General features: G+C 49.8%; 1 protein-coding gene across 1 annotated transcript in view; it reads right to left on the bottom strand.

Annotated features, from left to right (window-relative positions):
* Positions 1-16,927, bottom strand: part of PRMT8 (protein arginine methyltransferase 8) — a 96,552-nt gene that overhangs the window by 28,626 nt on the left and 50,999 nt on the right. The window contains exons 3-4 of the mRNA XM_004052520.4: positions 15,118-15,273; positions 11,471-11,534 (exon numbers count right to left, since the gene is read on the bottom strand). Coding sequence (XP_004052568.2) covers positions 11,471-11,534; positions 15,118-15,273 — 220 coding nt within the window. The remainder of the gene's footprint in view (positions 1-11,470; positions 11,535-15,117; positions 15,274-16,927) is intronic.

Raw genomic sequence — 16,927 nt, 5'->3', positions numbered from 1 at the left:
ACATCTCCTCTTTTATTTTCCTCATTAGGAAAAAAAAAAGAAAGGAGGTTGAATCTGAAATTCTTTGCAGTGCCAGAAAGCTGCGGTTCTTCAAATGTGTACTGAGCACTTGTTATGTGTAAGGCATTCTGCAAGATTCACTGGTGGAGACAGCTGGCATCAGTAAAAAAAGATGGTGCCTCCAAGTTCCAGTTTGACTGTCATTTTCAACACTTCCTGGGTCCTTTTATTTTTATTTTTAAGAGGTCACATTCTTTCTGTGCAGCCAAATACAACTGTCCAGCTGAATCACCATGAATATTCTTCCTGCAGTCTGTAGTCACCACCAGCAACCACTTAAACTTCCAGATTCAATTTTCCAATCTACAAAATGCTACCTGTCATGGTGGGGCATATGCCAACTTACTAGGGGCTATTGGCCAACATAGGGCATTAGGCTGGCTCAAGGAAGTGTGTGGGCACGCACAGCAGCAGTCTTCCCTTCTCCTCCACGCAAAGGATTTTCAAGGGGGTCTAAGCTATTGATATTAAGATTCTGAGCAGCCGTAGGCTGCAGAGCTCCATGCCCAATCTGGACCCCAAGTCACTAAAACTGCATCAACTCAAGGTTGCACTGAGGTCACTGTCCGGATCCATGTTTTTATTCCAGAAGGATGATGGAAAGTTTGTTCAACGAACTATGACAGGACTCTGGCTGGTAAATTATAGAATGATTAATCATAACTAAATGCACAGCAGGGAGCAATAGACTCTAAATTGGGAAAACTTCCCCTGTAGCTTCAAGTTTGTAAGTGAGACATCCAGATTTTTAAAAATGGTTTTGAGTGGAATTTTTTCTTTTTGGTTTGAGTGGTTCTTATAGAAATCTAGTCATTCTCATTAATGGTCATTTTTGTTTTTAAACAAATCAGGCCAGCTCAACCTCATTTGAGCCTCCAGTGCGTCCATCAGGGTCAGCTGATGCCCGTAGGATCTGAAGTTAGTGATCATTTTTAGGGTCCTCACTCTTTCAGAGAGCAGGTCCTGTGCCACAGAAGAGGAGGCATGAGGGTCACAGGCATGGGAACATATTATGAGCCTATGAAGCCCCCTGACCCCCCTGCCAACCCTACTGCAGCAAAGCCCTTCGCTCGCCCTCCCCACTCCCTTGGTCCTTGCTCATACACCTATTCTGGTGACACCCATGCTGGCTGCCTTGCACCTGCGGAGGGCCCGGCTCACCTCCAGCGTATGCATTCCTTCTCTTCGTTGTCTATTTTAGCTTCCTATTTCCAGGATATAGCGGAGCACTCGACTCCTTACAAACATTCAGAATCATTACTGAATGAAGGGATGGATGAATGAGCAATGCTGAAGAAAAAAAGGGGGGGGCACTGGGTTAAGAGACAAAAGATATTCAAACTAGTCCTAATTGTGACAGTAAAAAATTACTAGCATTTGAATAGCAGCTTGCAGAGTGATTTTCCGTATGTGACTTCAGCAATCCTCCTAGGAACTTGTGTGCTTGGTTTTATTATTATTTTTGCCTAAGGAGTGAACTGGAGTTTAGAGAAGTCAAGTTGTGGGGGCTGAACCTAGGCCTGTTGTGCATGTTTGTACCTCTCCGTGGTTCCTTTCCTCACCCGGCAAATGGGTATATATCTGACCTCCCTACCACCTGGGATTCTTGTGGACATGGAGCAACTGCTTGGGATGTTGAGAGAAAAGAAATCAGAGAAGGCAAAGGAATAACCTACCCTTCTCCTGCGGCTGGTCAGGAGTGATGGGAAAAAGGATGTCGATATCTCTACCCTCCATGAATGGTGGGACTGGGACTATGTCCTGCAGCAAACTGACCCTATAGCTGCAGTGGCATAAGGGAGCCCCGGGTGTCATGAAGCCTCAGGGTGGTCGCTTCCGCAATATAGTACCCCTCTCCCTGCCCAAATCCCCCACTCGCCCGAGAACATAGGACTCGAGGGTCTGCTTTGTCCTCACTGTGTAATCTGCCTGGCTTCATGTTCTAGCCCGCTCTGGCTCTCTTGAGGGCTCAGGGCCCAACGTGCTTGGCTGGAGCTCTAAAGCCCTGCTAGCTTTGCCAGGGCCATTCCCTGGCCAGAGACCCTGCCTGGTCTCTCTCCTCCCTTAGGCAGTGGCTGGAGTACTCAGTTAATCAGAACAATACCAGGACTCTTCCCACCCCAGATCATCGCCCACCACTTAGAACCCCACCTGTGGTCCAGCCTGGCAGACACCCAGCACCATGGCCACAAGCAGATGATCATGTGGGCTTGGCCAAAGGGGAGCACGGGTTATCAAGAAGGCACTGGTACTGGGTAGAGCGGTTGAAATCAATGGGAATGTAAAGGGCAACCAAAGCTTCCCCAGGGCTCAGGTATTCAGAAAACCATTCCAAGTTTCTCTATCTGGAATGGTTTCACTCTCTCCCTGCAGCAGAAGCTTCCATGGGACAGAAAGTATCTCCCACCTGAGGGAATGTATACAGGCAGGTAAAACGCTCTTCCCACTGCTCTCAGCATGGCCCCATCTTCACCTTTAGGTCTCCCGAAGGGAAAACAAAACAGCTCCGGTTTGTAGCATCTGCCAACGTCCGTGGTGTAAATACTTCCACCATAGCCAATTTCAAGCTAACGACACAGATGATGTAATTCAAGGCAGAGTTGAGAAGAGATGAGCGCACGCAATTGGCTCTTGGCAGGCAGTGTGTGACAGCCAGCATGCCCCTGCAACCACCCAATTGGAAAAAGCACATCCCCATTTTCTCAATTATTCCATGCTGTTTTTTTCTAAGCACGTTCACAGTTTGTGACGATGTTGTGATTTTGTTTGTTTGCTTGCCTTCATGTCTGTCTTCCCCCTGAGACTGTAAGCTTTATGAGAGCAAAGATGTTGTCTGTGCTAGTCACACCACGAACTCCCCCACGCCCGACACAGGACCTAGTATGTGGCTCAATAATACTCGAAAGGATGAATACATGAAACTCACTTTGAAGATTATTAATGGGTTGTTTCTCGAGCTGTCAGGGAAGGAAGTAGCAGTTGCCGGCAGTCACTAGTACAGGCTCATTAAAAACAATTACACATGATTGGTCTCATTCCCTTTTTTGATGTGCTTATTAGGGTTATTAGTCAAGTTAATAAACGGAATCATCATAACAACCGCTAATGCTTATTGGTTGCTTAGTGCCCACCGGATGCTGTTGTGTTTTATACAGTGGTGTGCTGGAGATACTTAACAACCGGCTCTCCAGGAGATAGAAGCCCTCGTTTGTCGCCTTTGCTGAATTCTGTGGTATAGATACTTCCACCATGGCCAATGACGGCATCCATTCTGCAAATTTACTGAAACTTTCACAGTCAGCTCTCAGGATCCTGTAAGGGGCTGGCTCCAGAGTGCCACAGTTATACAAACAGCAACTATGCGATCCCCACAATGGCCCTAGAATGTATGAACCACTAATTCCCATCTCATAGATGAGGAAACTAAGGCACATAAACTAAGTCATCCAAGAGCACAGCCTAATTCTGGCAGAGCTGGGTGTGAGCCAGAAAGTCTCATGCCAGAGCCCATGCTTGCAGTATATCATGTGGGACTTCAACAAGGATGTTTACAAGGCCCCACCGCCATGGCATCCTAAGGGAGAAGATGACAAAGTACTGTGTGGATTCATGACTTGGCTGCATGACCCTATTCCAAGGAGCTGGTTAAGAGCCTAATGTAGAGCAGCCTGTAGGAGCTTCCACCCTCACCGTAGGACACCCATCACAAACCGGGAGCAGTGACCCCAGGAGAGTGATCATCTGCAGGGCGTCTTAGTCATTTGTGATCGAAGACCAACCCTAACAACATGGTGTTGAATATGAATAAAAACATGGGACTCTTGGTTTGGATTGATTCAAAACATCCACCAACCAGATATAGGTTAGGAGGTATCGCTTGGCAGCAGTATGTGAATAGACAACAGATTGTATTTGGTCTCCAGCTAGGAACAGTGTGACATGGTGTTTTCCACAACTGCTGGCAGGCAGAAACTGGAGGTGCATTGCCACAAGTGCAGCATCTGGGCCCCTCCCATTGACTGGCTGTGTTTATTTCTTAGCACGACCCTCTGTTGGTGAAAGAGATGCTAAAACATGGCCAGAGGAGAATGTTCCAACCACTGCCCTCCTAAGCAAAAGAGGAAGGAACTGGGGATGTGTAGCACTTGTGGAATCCCCACCAGGAGAATCATCCCAGGACTGGGTGGTTGCAAAGCACAGAGGATTACTGTCAGAGCACTTACATAAGGCTGGGAGTGTGTGGCCAAGAATCATCAAGGTGCAGACCCTTACACCTGAAATGACCTGTAGCTGACATTTGAGCACCTACTGTATGTGAGGCCCTATATCAGGTACTTGACCTCCACAGTCTCTGAGCCCCTAATAACCTTACGAGCTGTGCACTGGCCTATTTCCTCTAAAGGGGGCAAATAGAGGCTCAGAAGGGGGAAGAGATTTGACAAAGTCCTCCCTACCATTAAGTTGCAGAGGGCCAGCTGTCCCTTGCCACTACCTCATGTCATGCTACCTTAAAGTTTCTTGTAGCTATGACATTTATGCTTTAGGTCATGCAAAAGTAGAAGAAGGACAAGGAGGGGCATGCTTTTTTCCTTGAGTTTTCTGGGAAGTAAACGGGTTATACATTTTTTGTTTCTAGAGTTAAACCAATGCAATCAACCTCTGAGCTCCTATGTCAACCTTCACAAATGAATCTACCTTTTTAAGCATCTCGGCAGCCCACTGGTTTCCTCATCAGATGGGGAGGAAATAATAGTTGTTAGTGCTTAAGTCAAAGAGGAGTCACTGAAGCGCGCGTGTGGGCCACACATGTGGAAGAAGCCATGTGAAGGCTGCGTGCCTGCCGCAGGTGGCTTCCTGTGGGTGTGTGTCTACATGTGAATAACTCCATCACGGGAGCTGTACGGAGGTGGAGAGGGAGAGAGGCTGATTGCTTCTGGGAAGCAGGTATTCTATGCCCCGTGTTGTTATTTATGTCTCTACACCTACGCTCCTGAGACCCACATGGCTGGCTGTTGCAGCATTTCAAAAGCATTTCCATGGAAGCATCCGTGCAGCCAAGCTGTCCTCCTCTGAGTACACACACCAAGGCTAAGTGAGTGAGCAGGTGCAGCAGCCAGGGCCCTGCGTGGCCTCGCTGGCTCTCCCCACCTGTTGCAAACCCTGGGAGGAAAAAGTAAAGACCACTCAGCTTTATGGAGGTCCCTGGACCTGGAGTTCCCTCCTCCCTGGAACAGGTGTGTGAAGGGAGGAATGGGCACGAGGGCAGCTATTCCCTTGGGGACAAAGGTTTGCACTCTTCAAGCCTTTGCCTCGGTAGCATAGAATCAAGTCTGAGCCATCAAAACCCAGAGCACAAACGATTCCATGCTAAAGCCATGAGGTGGGGCTGAGCAAACCCAGGAAATGGTAGGAGTGTGGATGCCACAACGGGTCAGCATGGACCACAGCAGCCCGGCTCAAGCAGAGGAGGGTGCCCATGTGGGACGCTGCCCAGCAAGGGTGTCAGATCCCAGCATGGGGTGACAGACATCTGCCTGGGGCAGGAGGTGGTGACAATGGGAGATTGGTTACATTCAGGGGTATGTAAACATATTATAAGTGAGTAGTAAGCAAACATATTACCAATAATGAGAGTCTGGTTTTTCTGGTAGAGAAAGGAGGTAGAAATATGGAAAGGGAGGAAATGAGAGGAAACTCCATGGTATTGGTTAACACTGAAGTATCATGTGAGCTCCTACTTGACAATACATATAAATAGATACAGTAATAAGGTTTGTGTAAATGTGTCCACTCACGCAGAGACACACAATCCCCAGCTCTCCCCAGTGAAACAGCCTGGGAGCATCAACATTCTAAAATCAATGAGCATCTAGCCCCGACCTTAGTTTCTAAATGCTGTGGTCCACTAATTGGAATCAGGGAGAAATGACTGATTCCAGAACAGAGGCATGGAGGCACAAGACAAGCCTGGAATGTCTTGTGCTGGAAAGTAAGAAGGCTTGGGAAAAGGGAAAACGGACACAGGGACAAAGGGACACAGAAGCCAGCTGGAATGGCATCAGTGACCAAATCAGGGACAATTTGAGTATCAAAGCAAGTAGTGATAACAGCTGTAACCTATTACATAAAATAGGAATCTATAGTGAAATGAATGGACAGATCGCTAGATGGATGAACGCTGGCAGTCTGGCTGGCTGGCTGGCTGGCTGGCTGGATGGATGGACAGATAGACAGCTAGATTAGATAGATTAGATAGACAGGATAGATAGATAGATAGATAGATAGAGATGGATTAGATAGATAGGCAGATAGATAGATAGATAGATAGATAGATAGATAGATAGATAGACAGATAAATGTTAGTTTGATGAATAATGAAATATTTACATGCTCTCAAAGTACCTCCCCCAGAAAATCTTACTTATTACAAAGGGAAAAGAGCAGCTTTCCCATGGCGAAGCCTGGCAGCAGACACTGCCTTCCCCAAGTGGCCTAAGTGATGCTGTCAGTAATGAGACAAGCCGAAATTGTATGCAATGAGAACACAGCATCCTGTCTGTGAGATTTCTACCCAAGAGGCAGAACCTGAATCCAATCACGAGGAACCATCGCACAATCCCAAACTGGGGGACATCCCCCAAACTGGGGGACAGGCCAAACTGGGGGACAGGCCAAAACACTGGCCTGTGCTCTTCCAATGTGTCAAGACCATGAAAGTCAAGGAAAGTCTGAGCAGGCCAGCTTGAAGGGAACCAGTCATGACAACTAAATGCAACGTGTCATTCTGGACGAAATCCTTTTGCTACAAATGATGTTACTCAGACAATTGACAAAACATGAAAAGGATCTGGGCATTAGGTAATGATGACGTGTTAATTTCCTGACTTTGATGGTTGCATGTGGCTTGTAGAAAATGTCCTCGTTGGTTTGAAATGCACACTAATGTATTCAGGGATGACGGAGCATTGCATCAACCACTTACTCTCAAAGGATTCCATAAAAACCCGGCTGTGTGTGCGCCTTTTCTGTACACTGAGTATTTCAAAGGTTAAAATAAAGAAGGGAAAGGGGAGGAGAAGGAAGGGGAGGAAGGGGAGGAAGGGGAAAGCCCTGTGGTGTGAGGCAGAGCAGGATAATGAGCGGGCTGTGTGGTTCCTTTCCTGGCAAGCAGGACGGAGATGCCTCGGGAAAAGTTAGCCATCTCCCCTGCTGGCCCACCCCACACTCTGCTATGAATGGCTGCAGGGCAGTAGCCCCTGCAAGCCTAGGGAGGAGGGAGACCAGGGAGGCTGTGTTTCCAGAGCCCCAGACATTTACTGGGGGTGGGCTGGCACTGAGAGGGAGACGAAGAGTCAGGGGCTGGGTCAGAGGTCAGGAATTATGGCGCAGGTGAAACCTGTGCAGAGGGAGGGGAATGGTCTAGGTGCTGTTTGGAAGCCTCTCAGGGCTCAGGGATGAGACTCAGGACCACTGAGAGGACATCTGATCCTGCTGTGCCCGCACACTGCCTCCCCTCCCAACAGGCTTTCAGACTCAGCAGCACTCCTGGTGCTTCTGCATCCACACAAACACACCTTAGCAAAGGGCTCAGTCACCCACCTCTCCTAGCCTCAGTTTCCACACCTGTTAATGGGGAAAACCATCTGCCCTGTTTCACAGGTTGGGGAGAAGGAGGCCAGGCTGTGTCACCCTCACAGAGAAAGAATCGACCAGTTTTCTTTATCCGTCTTTAGTAAGCAGATAGGGAGCCCGGGTCAAGCACTTCTCTGAGGAGGGCACAGAAGAGACCCAGCTCTGCTGGGTGAGCCAAGAGAGGCTGGACACCAAGCCAGAAGCCAGGGGGTCTGAGCAGCATTCCCCTACTTGGGCCTCAGGATCGAAGCTCCACTTGTGGCCACTACAGATGCTGCCCGCCCCTTGCCCCAGCCTTTGTCACAACCACCACCACCCTTCTCTGCTTCCTTCCTGGCCCAGCTTAGATCCCACGGCCCATCACTTCATCAACTTCCAGCTCCCCCTCCCTCTGCTGCATGCTCCCAGCAAAGCCCTGATCCCGGCAACCTTCCACTCCAATCGCACTCGAGCTCCTGAGAGTGGTAAGAGAAAGATCACACAACAGCGAGGATGGGACTCACTGCGCCCCTATGGTCACATCTCTACAGGCATCAGACACATCGCAGCAATCCTCACTCCCGCAGCCTATCTGCTGCCCTCCCTCCTTCCCTCTCATTCCAGGACTCACCTCCCTTCACCTTCTCTCTTTTTGGCATGCAACTGTCTCATTCTTCGCTAAGCAAATGAAAGCAGCAAAACAAGAGCTTCCCACCACTGGCACCTCCATCTGGACCCACACTCCCCACTTTCCCCCACTTCTATGGCTGAACTGTCCCTGCCCCAAGGCGAAGGCCGCCTCTCCACCTGTGCAAGGCAAAGGCCACCCCTCCACTGGGCAGGGCAAAAGCCACCCCTGACACACACACCTTACCTTCTCAAGGTCTTTGCTGCTGAATTTACTTTTTCCTGCATCTGCAATTTTTCTCTGTCCCTCTACTACACCAGTGAATCACATACACATTTTCATATCTCCTATTTTTTTTAAAAAAAAACTTCTTCCCTTAATGCCACCTTCCTTTACAGCTACTGTTCCATTTTTCTATTCCCATCATTTCTGGTCCTTGCCTCACAGTCTTTCCTGAACCTACTCTAACTGGATTTCTCTCCCAGCCCCACATTGAGCCTGTGCTTGTTAAGAGCGCTGGTAACCTCCATGTGGCCAAAGTCAATGGTGGTCACTTCTCTGTTCTTACCGGACCTGATCCCTCCGCATTCCCTACAGTTGAGCAAGCCCCCCTCCCTGGGCTTCATGGTCCTCCTCTCTCCTGAATGCCCTTCAACCGACTGCATCTTCTCTACCTCTTTGCTGCCCTTCTCCCCTGCTTGACCTCCAAATGTTGCAGTGTAGTGCCCTAGAGCCCCATCTTTGGCCCATTTCTTTCTTCTAGCTACACACCATCCCTAAGTGACCTCATCCTCTGGCTTTAAATACCACCTATAGGTTGATGACTCCCAAGTGGAAGTCTCCTGGTCTGGCTCTTCCTGAAATTCTAGACGCACGTATCCAAGTCTGACTCAACGCATCTACCTGGATGTCTGATGGGCATCTCAAACCTAACACATGCAAAAAGGAGCTCTTGATTTCCTTCTCACTCCTGCCACCCCCATGAGTATTTCACCTCCAGCCAACCACCATCCACCCAGTTGCCCAAGTCAAAAAGAATCCTTGCTTCTCTCTTTTTTCTCATCCCCACACTCAATGCATCCTCAGGTCCTGTGCCTCCATCTCCAAGCATGTTCCACAGGGATTACTTCTCTCCATCTCCACTGCTGCCCCAGTTCCTGCTGCAGCCCCTCTCACTGGAGCACTGCAATAGCTTCTTCCCGTGTGTCTGCTCACACCCTTCTTGCTTGCGACTTATTCCAACCCATCCTCCATAGAGAAGCCACCTCCCTTGCTTGAAATCCTCCAACAGACTGCAGCACCTGGAGAATAAAATCTAACCTTGTTTTCCTGGTTACAAATCCTAGGTGATCTGGTCCCCTCCTCCCTCTCTGATCCCTGTGCTTTCCATGCCCTGGCCACACGGCATGATCTTCTTTGTGTTTCTGGGCATGCCAAGCTCAGTCCATCCCAGAGGCCTTTGTACTGGCTGTAACTTCTGTCTGAGATGCTTTTTCCCTCACCTTTGTCAGCCTGGCTCCTTCCTGTCATTCAAATTTGAGCTTCACTGTGACCTGCTCAGAGAGCAGCTGACCTAACGCAGCCATGGGGTTTCTCTCCATCCTGTCAGCTGACTTTGTGATCTGCAAAGCACTTATCACCACCTGATATTTTTCTTTGAGTGTCTGCTTCTTTATTTATTACCTGTAACCCCTGCCCCTAAGTGGAATGTGGATTCCATGAGGTCAGGGACTTTACCTGTCTTGTTCCCTGCTGTGTCCCAGAGCCTGGCTCATGGTGGTTTGCAGAGAAGTTTGTTGAGTCAGTAATGCTCCTGCCCTTGCAAAGAGTCTGCAGCAAGTAGGTCAAGCACCAGAGAGGACAGGTGGCAGGGCTGAAGCCACATGGACACAGGTTTGTAGTGTTGTGTGCAGGCAGGTACCACCTGGGCCTGGGGACTCAGGTCAGACCCAGAGGGGCGACAGGGCAGCAGGCACCCTCTAGGAGGGCAGAGGAATTCTGGCAGCTCAGCAGGGAGCATGGCAAGGGCTGCATCCATAGAGCAAAGGGTCACACAGCACAGAGAGGGGAGGCTGAGCTGACTCCTCGGTGCCTCGGACTTGACAAAGCCCACCTGCCAGACCTCCCTGCCCAGGCTCCCTCAGGAGGGACACTGAAATCAGATTCCTTCTCAAGCTGGCCTCTTTTTCCCCCTGCCCCAGACCCCTCAATGGAACGTCCTTCCCTCCCAGCTCCAGCCTTCCCACCTTTTGGAGCTCTGCAGTGAGCTCTGCCTTTTGGAGCTGACCCTTTGCAGCCCTCTGCTGCAGGCGGCCTCTGTCTCACTGTGGCTCACCTCCCTCTCTGTATTGCAACTTCCTGTCTACCAGGTCCTCTCTCTGCCTCACTGCAGCCCCGGCGCAGTAGGACAGGATGCCTACAGGAAGCTAGTGCCCTGTCTGCCTTTCTGATGTTCTCCCCAGCACGAGCACAGGGCTGGGGACTGCATCTAATCCTGCTGTCAGATGCAAGCTCCAAGGACGTCTCCTGATCAGGGACCCTTGCGGGTCTGTTTCCAAGATGGGCTCCAGAGAGGAGAGACTGGGAAATGTCGCTGTCCATGGTAAAGGTGGGAGGGGAGGAAGGGAAGGGACGCCCCTCTCTATAATCAGACTCCAGCTGAAGAAGGGCCCACTCCCAAAAGCAGCCTCATTCCCAAAACAGCCCAGCAGTAACAGGGCTTGTGGGCAGTGGAGGACCACAGCCTGGGGTCTGCCATGATGCCCCTGGGCAGGTGGCAGGGAAAGATTGGGTTGGGGCTCATGGAGAGGGAAGAGGAGGAAGAGGAGGAAGAGGAGGAAGAGGAGGAAGAGGAGGAGGAATGTGGCCATTTTACAGAACGCAATAGGTTGCCCACAGCTGGGGACAAGCAAAGAGTGTGGTAACTCAGGATTTAGCCACAAGCAAGGCTTGCCAAAAGCGGAGAGGAGTTGGCTGTGATCCTTAGCTGGCCTGGTGGGGGTGGGAACATCAGCACCCATGGCCGCAGTCTTGCTGGCGGGGGCCTCAGCTGGGTGCACCACCTCCCCAAGTCCAAGTGCTCTGCGGTCCTCCCGCTATGCCATCCCAACAAGAAAGTGTGAGCTTCCCGTCCCCTCCATCCAGGAGAAAACACTCAGAGGTATGTCTTACTGTTGTCCAAGTGGTTGGCCTTAATGATCTTCTCTGAGTAGTCAGAAATACTGGAGCATTCGATCTGGAAAGGGCATAGGACAAAGGAGCAAGGCGTCAAAAAAAACCACAGCAGGACCCACACCGATTCAACGGATAGAGACGCTGAGGCCCAGACAGGGGTGGTGACTTGCCCACGGCTGCATCACAACTTTGTGGCAGATTGAAAACCGAAACCCAGCCCTCCCACCTCAAGGCCAGCGGCCTTCCATGAAATTGGGCTGCCTTTGCGAAAAGACTGATGTCCAGTCACCACCCGTGATGGAGGGATTGATCTCTGTGCTGGAGACTCAAAAGGGGCTGGCAGACCTCATGCTCCTGGCCAGCAGAGAATGGCAGGAGGCAGTACGTCCTCCCCACAGTGGGGGACACGGGAAGGCAGATCCAAGCCAGAGTTGCGAGCCTCCCTCGACATGATCCTCCCCACCGCAGCCCAGCCCTTCCAGGGTAAACGAGCCGCGTGCCAGGATGGGACCATCTGGAAAAAGCCAGGTCAAGACCTCAGGGCTGGTTTAAGATCTTTCTCTTCCCCTCCCACCCCCCACGTTAGCTCTCGCCGCTTCATCTTTGAAAGAAATTATTCCTTTTAATTCAGACGTCTTTCCAGGCTCTCCAGACCTCCTAAGCAAAGGGCCAAGGTATTTGAGAGATGAGTGGACCTTCCCTGAGAGCAGGCCCTCATGGGAATGGTTGGAAGCCAAGCTCCAGCCCAGGGTTGGCGTCTCAGGCACACTGCCAGGGGTTCTGGACATGGAGGGGCAGCTGCCAAGAGCCATCCTCACCTCCGGAGCCGGCCCTCTTACAGAGGCTGGCCTGTGCTAAGGCCCTGGGCTCTACTCACCTCCACACTTGGGGGCCCCTCAGACTACCCCCAGGCCTCGGGCAGGGACCATTCCCTTGAGAAGTACTCGCAAAGGGGCACTGAGGGAGTTTCTGACGCCTCTGGCCACGCCTTGAGGAAGGGTGAGGGCACCTACGGGGTCAGAAGGGGTCACTTGGTTAGAGCTGCATCCAAGGAGGCCGACTCCAGCCAGGGTGCAGGTCCCAGGAGAACCAGCCCTTTCCTGGGCTGCCAGGTCCCTGGCCTTCAGGCTGCACTGTCTGTGGGGTGTGATTCCCTCCTCTTCTTCTCCCCCTCTGGCCATGTCATCATCTGATCTGCAAGAGGCGACCGTGTTGAGGGATGAGGAGCATGCGATCTGGAGCCAGCAGCCTGGATTTATGCCTGGCCACTGCCCTTCCTAACTGCGCCTCAGTGTCCTCCCGAGAGAAGTCGAAGCCCCCGATGCACGTGAGTGTGTGAGGGTAAAGTCAGCCGAAGCTTGCTCAACACTCAGAGTGCAGGGCGGTGTCCTTCCCTCCTCATTTTCCTTTCTTCCATCTTCTCCTCTTCCATTTCTTCCCTCTTCTCTCTTTACCACCTGTCTTCACTTTTCCGATTCTTTTTTTTTTTTTTTTTTTTTTTTGAGACAAAGTCTCACTTTGTCGCCCAGGCTGGAGTGCAATGGCGCGATCTGGACTCACTGCAACCTCCACCTCCCGGGTTCAAGCGATTCTCCAGCCTCAGTCTCCCAAGTAGCTGGAATTACAGGCGCCCGCCACCACGCCTGGCTAATTTTTGTATTTTTAGTAGAGACAGGGTTTCGCCATGTTGGCCAGGCTGGTCTTGAACTCCTGACCTCAGGTGATCCACCAGCCTCTGCTGATTCTTTCCTTTTGTGCTTTCTACTTTGTCTTCTTTCTGCTTTTCCAGGCCCCTCTCCCATTTCTCTAGCTTTTCTCTGCACCTTTCTCTGTCTCTGTCTCCTCTCCATTGCTCTTGTCACATCTGTCTCTTTCTCTGTGCCTGTCTCCACTCTGGGACGATGGTCTTCCTCCCTCCCTCTCTCTCTGTCTCTCTCTCCCGCCATCTCGTCTCCCCACTGGAGGACAGCAGTGGGTGGAAGGGGGTCTGGAACAGGAGAAACTGTGAAATGAGCCATCCGGAAAGGAGCCCAGCTAAATGTGGTGGAGCCATTTATAAAAGAGCTGTTAGAGAAAAGGGCGGGAGGCAGACAGATCGCGCCAAGTCACCGCAGCTGGAAGGCGCCAAGTGGGAGCCTCCTCCTGACAGCTCCTTGGCTGGAGCCCCCGGATGACTCAGGCGCCAGGGACACCATGCTCAGCCCTGTCCCCCACCACGGCCGGCACTGAGACGGGGCCTCGGTGCTGGGAAAGAAAGCATGTGGGGGTCACCAGAGGACTCAAGTCCAGCTCTGATGCCCTGTGACCTCACTAAGACCCTTGCCTGAGGTCTCCATCCTGGAGAACCAGCAGTTATACCAGTGATGATGACATGACCTGCCCTTGGGCATCCGGATGGGCCCCTGCCCTCAGCAAGTGCCTCGGCTGAGAACGTCACAGCTTTTCCCGGTCAAAGCTGCACCTGAGGCAGCTTGAGGGCAGCCCAAGCTTCCAGAAGACCCTCGGCAGCCATGGCCCAAGGGTTTTCCAAGTCAGGCTTGGAGGAGGAATGCTGCCCTGCTGGGTGACTTAGGAGCAGACCTCTGGAGGCAGCAGGTGGCCAGGAGGATCTAGGGGGATCTAGTCAACCTGCGAGTCAGTGGGCGGTGGGTGGGGGGGGTCCCCAGGGCTGGCTATGGGATGGCCCAACCAAATGCATGGGAGCAAAGACCCACTGAATGCTGCTCAGGTCACTGCGGCCTCTGCAAATGGGCCGGCTCACATGCAGACTGGGAATCTCATTGTGGTTTGCCTTTCATTTTGACCAAGATGAATGCTTGTGCTCCAGCCCTGGGCCCACTGCATTTTTCAAATATCAGCCAGCATCTCGCAGCTCTTCTTTTGAGTTTCTTTCCAGCTCTGGACCTTCCCAGGCCCTCTGTCATCAGGCTGGGCAAAGCTGCCTTGGGAGAGCCAGGGGATAGGTAGGAGGCTTCCCAGAGGGTCAGCCTCCACATCTAGCCTGGAAACGCTGCCACAGCCAAAGCAACAGAATTTAAGTTGACCAACTTGCCCTCTAAAGAAAACAAGAAGGAGATGTTCCCATTATCTCTAGGGCCCCATCTCAACTATAATAATAGACGCCGAGCATTTGCCATATGCTGGGCACTGTTTTAAGCACTTTACATATGTATTAAACTCGTTTAATCCTCACAATCACCCTATGGGCAAGGGACTGCTATTAAGCTCATTTTATAGATGGAGAAAAAGTGAGGTGCAGGAAAGTGAATAGTCCAAGGTCACATGCCTAGTGAATGGAAATGCAGAGATTCAAACCAGAGCTCCCCCGAGTAACCACCTGCACTGCCTCTGAAGCTGACCTTGGGGCTAAGCACTGAAAGGTCATGATGACATTGGAATGGTCTCAGGAAAGCCACAATTCCTCCACAAATGTCAGTGGTTGTAAGGATCCAGGAGCCATGCATAGGGGACAGGCAGCCTGCTCCCCTTCCTGAGAGTCACACCTGATTTCTTCTACTCCTCAAAGGTGTGACCCCAGCAAAAGAGATGGACCAAATTTTGTACTTCTAGAAGGGCGGGTGGAGGCAGAGGGCAAGAGGCTGGCTCTGTGGAAGCCAGCATGCAGGATTAAGCGGCGTGCTCACCCCAAACACCTTCTTGGCCCCTGCCTTGGCAGCAAACATGGAAAGGATCCCAGTACCACTCCCCACATCCAGTACCACTTTGTCCTTGAACACGTGCTTGTTGTGGTACATGGAGTTCCGGTAAGTGAGCGTCCGCACCTCATCCTTCAGCATTTCCTGTGATGGAGGGAAAAGAAAGGAAATGTCAGTGAATTCAAGATACCTGGGAGTACGCCATGGCTATGGGCCCTTGGACCACCCCAGGTGACCCTTCAGGAGACCCAATAATATCATCAGGCAGAGCCACAGAAGACAAAACTAGGGTAGCTGGGCCATGTGCTACCAGCATCATTCCAAACTTCCCCTGCCTTAAAACTCTACTCAGAAAGATAGCTATTCACCATCAGAAGAGAAACTCATGTTCAGACCTGGGAAAGCTCTGATGTACTAAAGGACCAAAGGAAAGATCAGTACAACACAGCATAAAAGATTTAAGTTAAACACGAAGCAGAACTTTCTGTCATGGTGAGAGAATTGTCATTGAACACGTCATTCAAAGAGGTTTTTGTGAGTGTATATTTTGTTTTGTTTGCCTTTTTTTAAAAAAAAAAAGACTAGAAAATGTGTTTCTCTGTCCAGCATATCGGCTTTGCAGTGAGAGAGAAACAAGATTACTTGTTACAATGGACTCTGACCCAAGGAGAACATGTTAATTCTGTGTATGGTAGTGAGGTAGGGATCTTTAGCCATTCAAGGTATTAGCAAACGCTTTTAACTAATTCATCATCAAAAGTATTGGGGTGATATTTTTTTTAGAAATCAACACTATTAAGGTATAATTTGCATACAACAAAAAGCCCAGGTTTTAAGCTTCTGGTTCAGTAAAAGGGCTTTGACAAATGTATACCTGTGTAAGCACCACCATAACCAAAATCTAGAACATTTCTATCACCCCAGAAAGTCCTTCATGCCCTTTTGTAGTCAATCTTCAGCCTCTCCCAAGATGACAAATGATCTGATTTCTATCACCAAAGCTTCCTTCTGCCTATTTTAGAACTTTATATAAATTGTGCAACATAAAGTTTTTGAGATTCATGTATGTTATTACACAGATCCGAGGTTTGTTCTTTTGTTGTTGTTGTTGTATGGTATTCCCTTCTATGACTATACCACAATGTATTTATCCATTCACTTGTTTGTGGGATATTAGGATTCTTTCCAGTTTTTTGCTATTTATTCATAATAGCAAAGGATATGTTTTCATTTCCCTTGGGTAGATACCTAGAAGTAAGTTTCCTGGGTCTTAGGGTAGGTACATGTTCAACTTCATAAGAAATTGCCAAAGAGTTTTCCAAACTAGTTGTACCATTTTACACTCCAACCAGCAATGTGAGAGTTCAAGGTGCTTCATAGCCAGGCACCTTAGCATTATTGATCTTTTAATTTAGCCATCCTAGTGGATGTGAACTGATGTCTCATTGCAGTTTTAATTGCATTTCCCTGATGATTACTGAAGTAGATCTTTTTTTTCATGTGCTTATTGGCTATTCATATGTATCATCTTTTGTGAAGTGCCTATTCAAGTCCTCTGTTCATTTTTGTCTTGAACTGTTTGTCTTGTTCTTACTGAATTGCAGTTTATACATTCTGGGAGCTAGTCCTTCATCAGATATACTGCATATATATTGTGAATGTCTTCTCCCAATCTGTGATTTGCATTTTCATTTTCTTTTTTCTTTTTTTTAAAGCAGTTTTTAATATTGATAAAGACAAGTTTTTCCATTTTTTTCATTTATGATAGGTGCTTTTTGTGCCCTGTCTGATCTTTGTC

The sequence above is a fragment of the Gorilla gorilla genome, chromosome 10, assembly GCF_029281585.2.
Source record: "Gorilla gorilla gorilla isolate KB3781 chromosome 10, NHGRI_mGorGor1-v2.1_pri, whole genome shotgun sequence".
NCBI classification, from domain to species: domain Eukaryota; kingdom Metazoa; phylum Chordata; class Mammalia; order Primates; family Hominidae; genus Gorilla; species Gorilla gorilla.
Note: the sequence above shows the minus strand (reverse complement) of the source record. Positions and strands in the feature narration are given on the sequence as shown.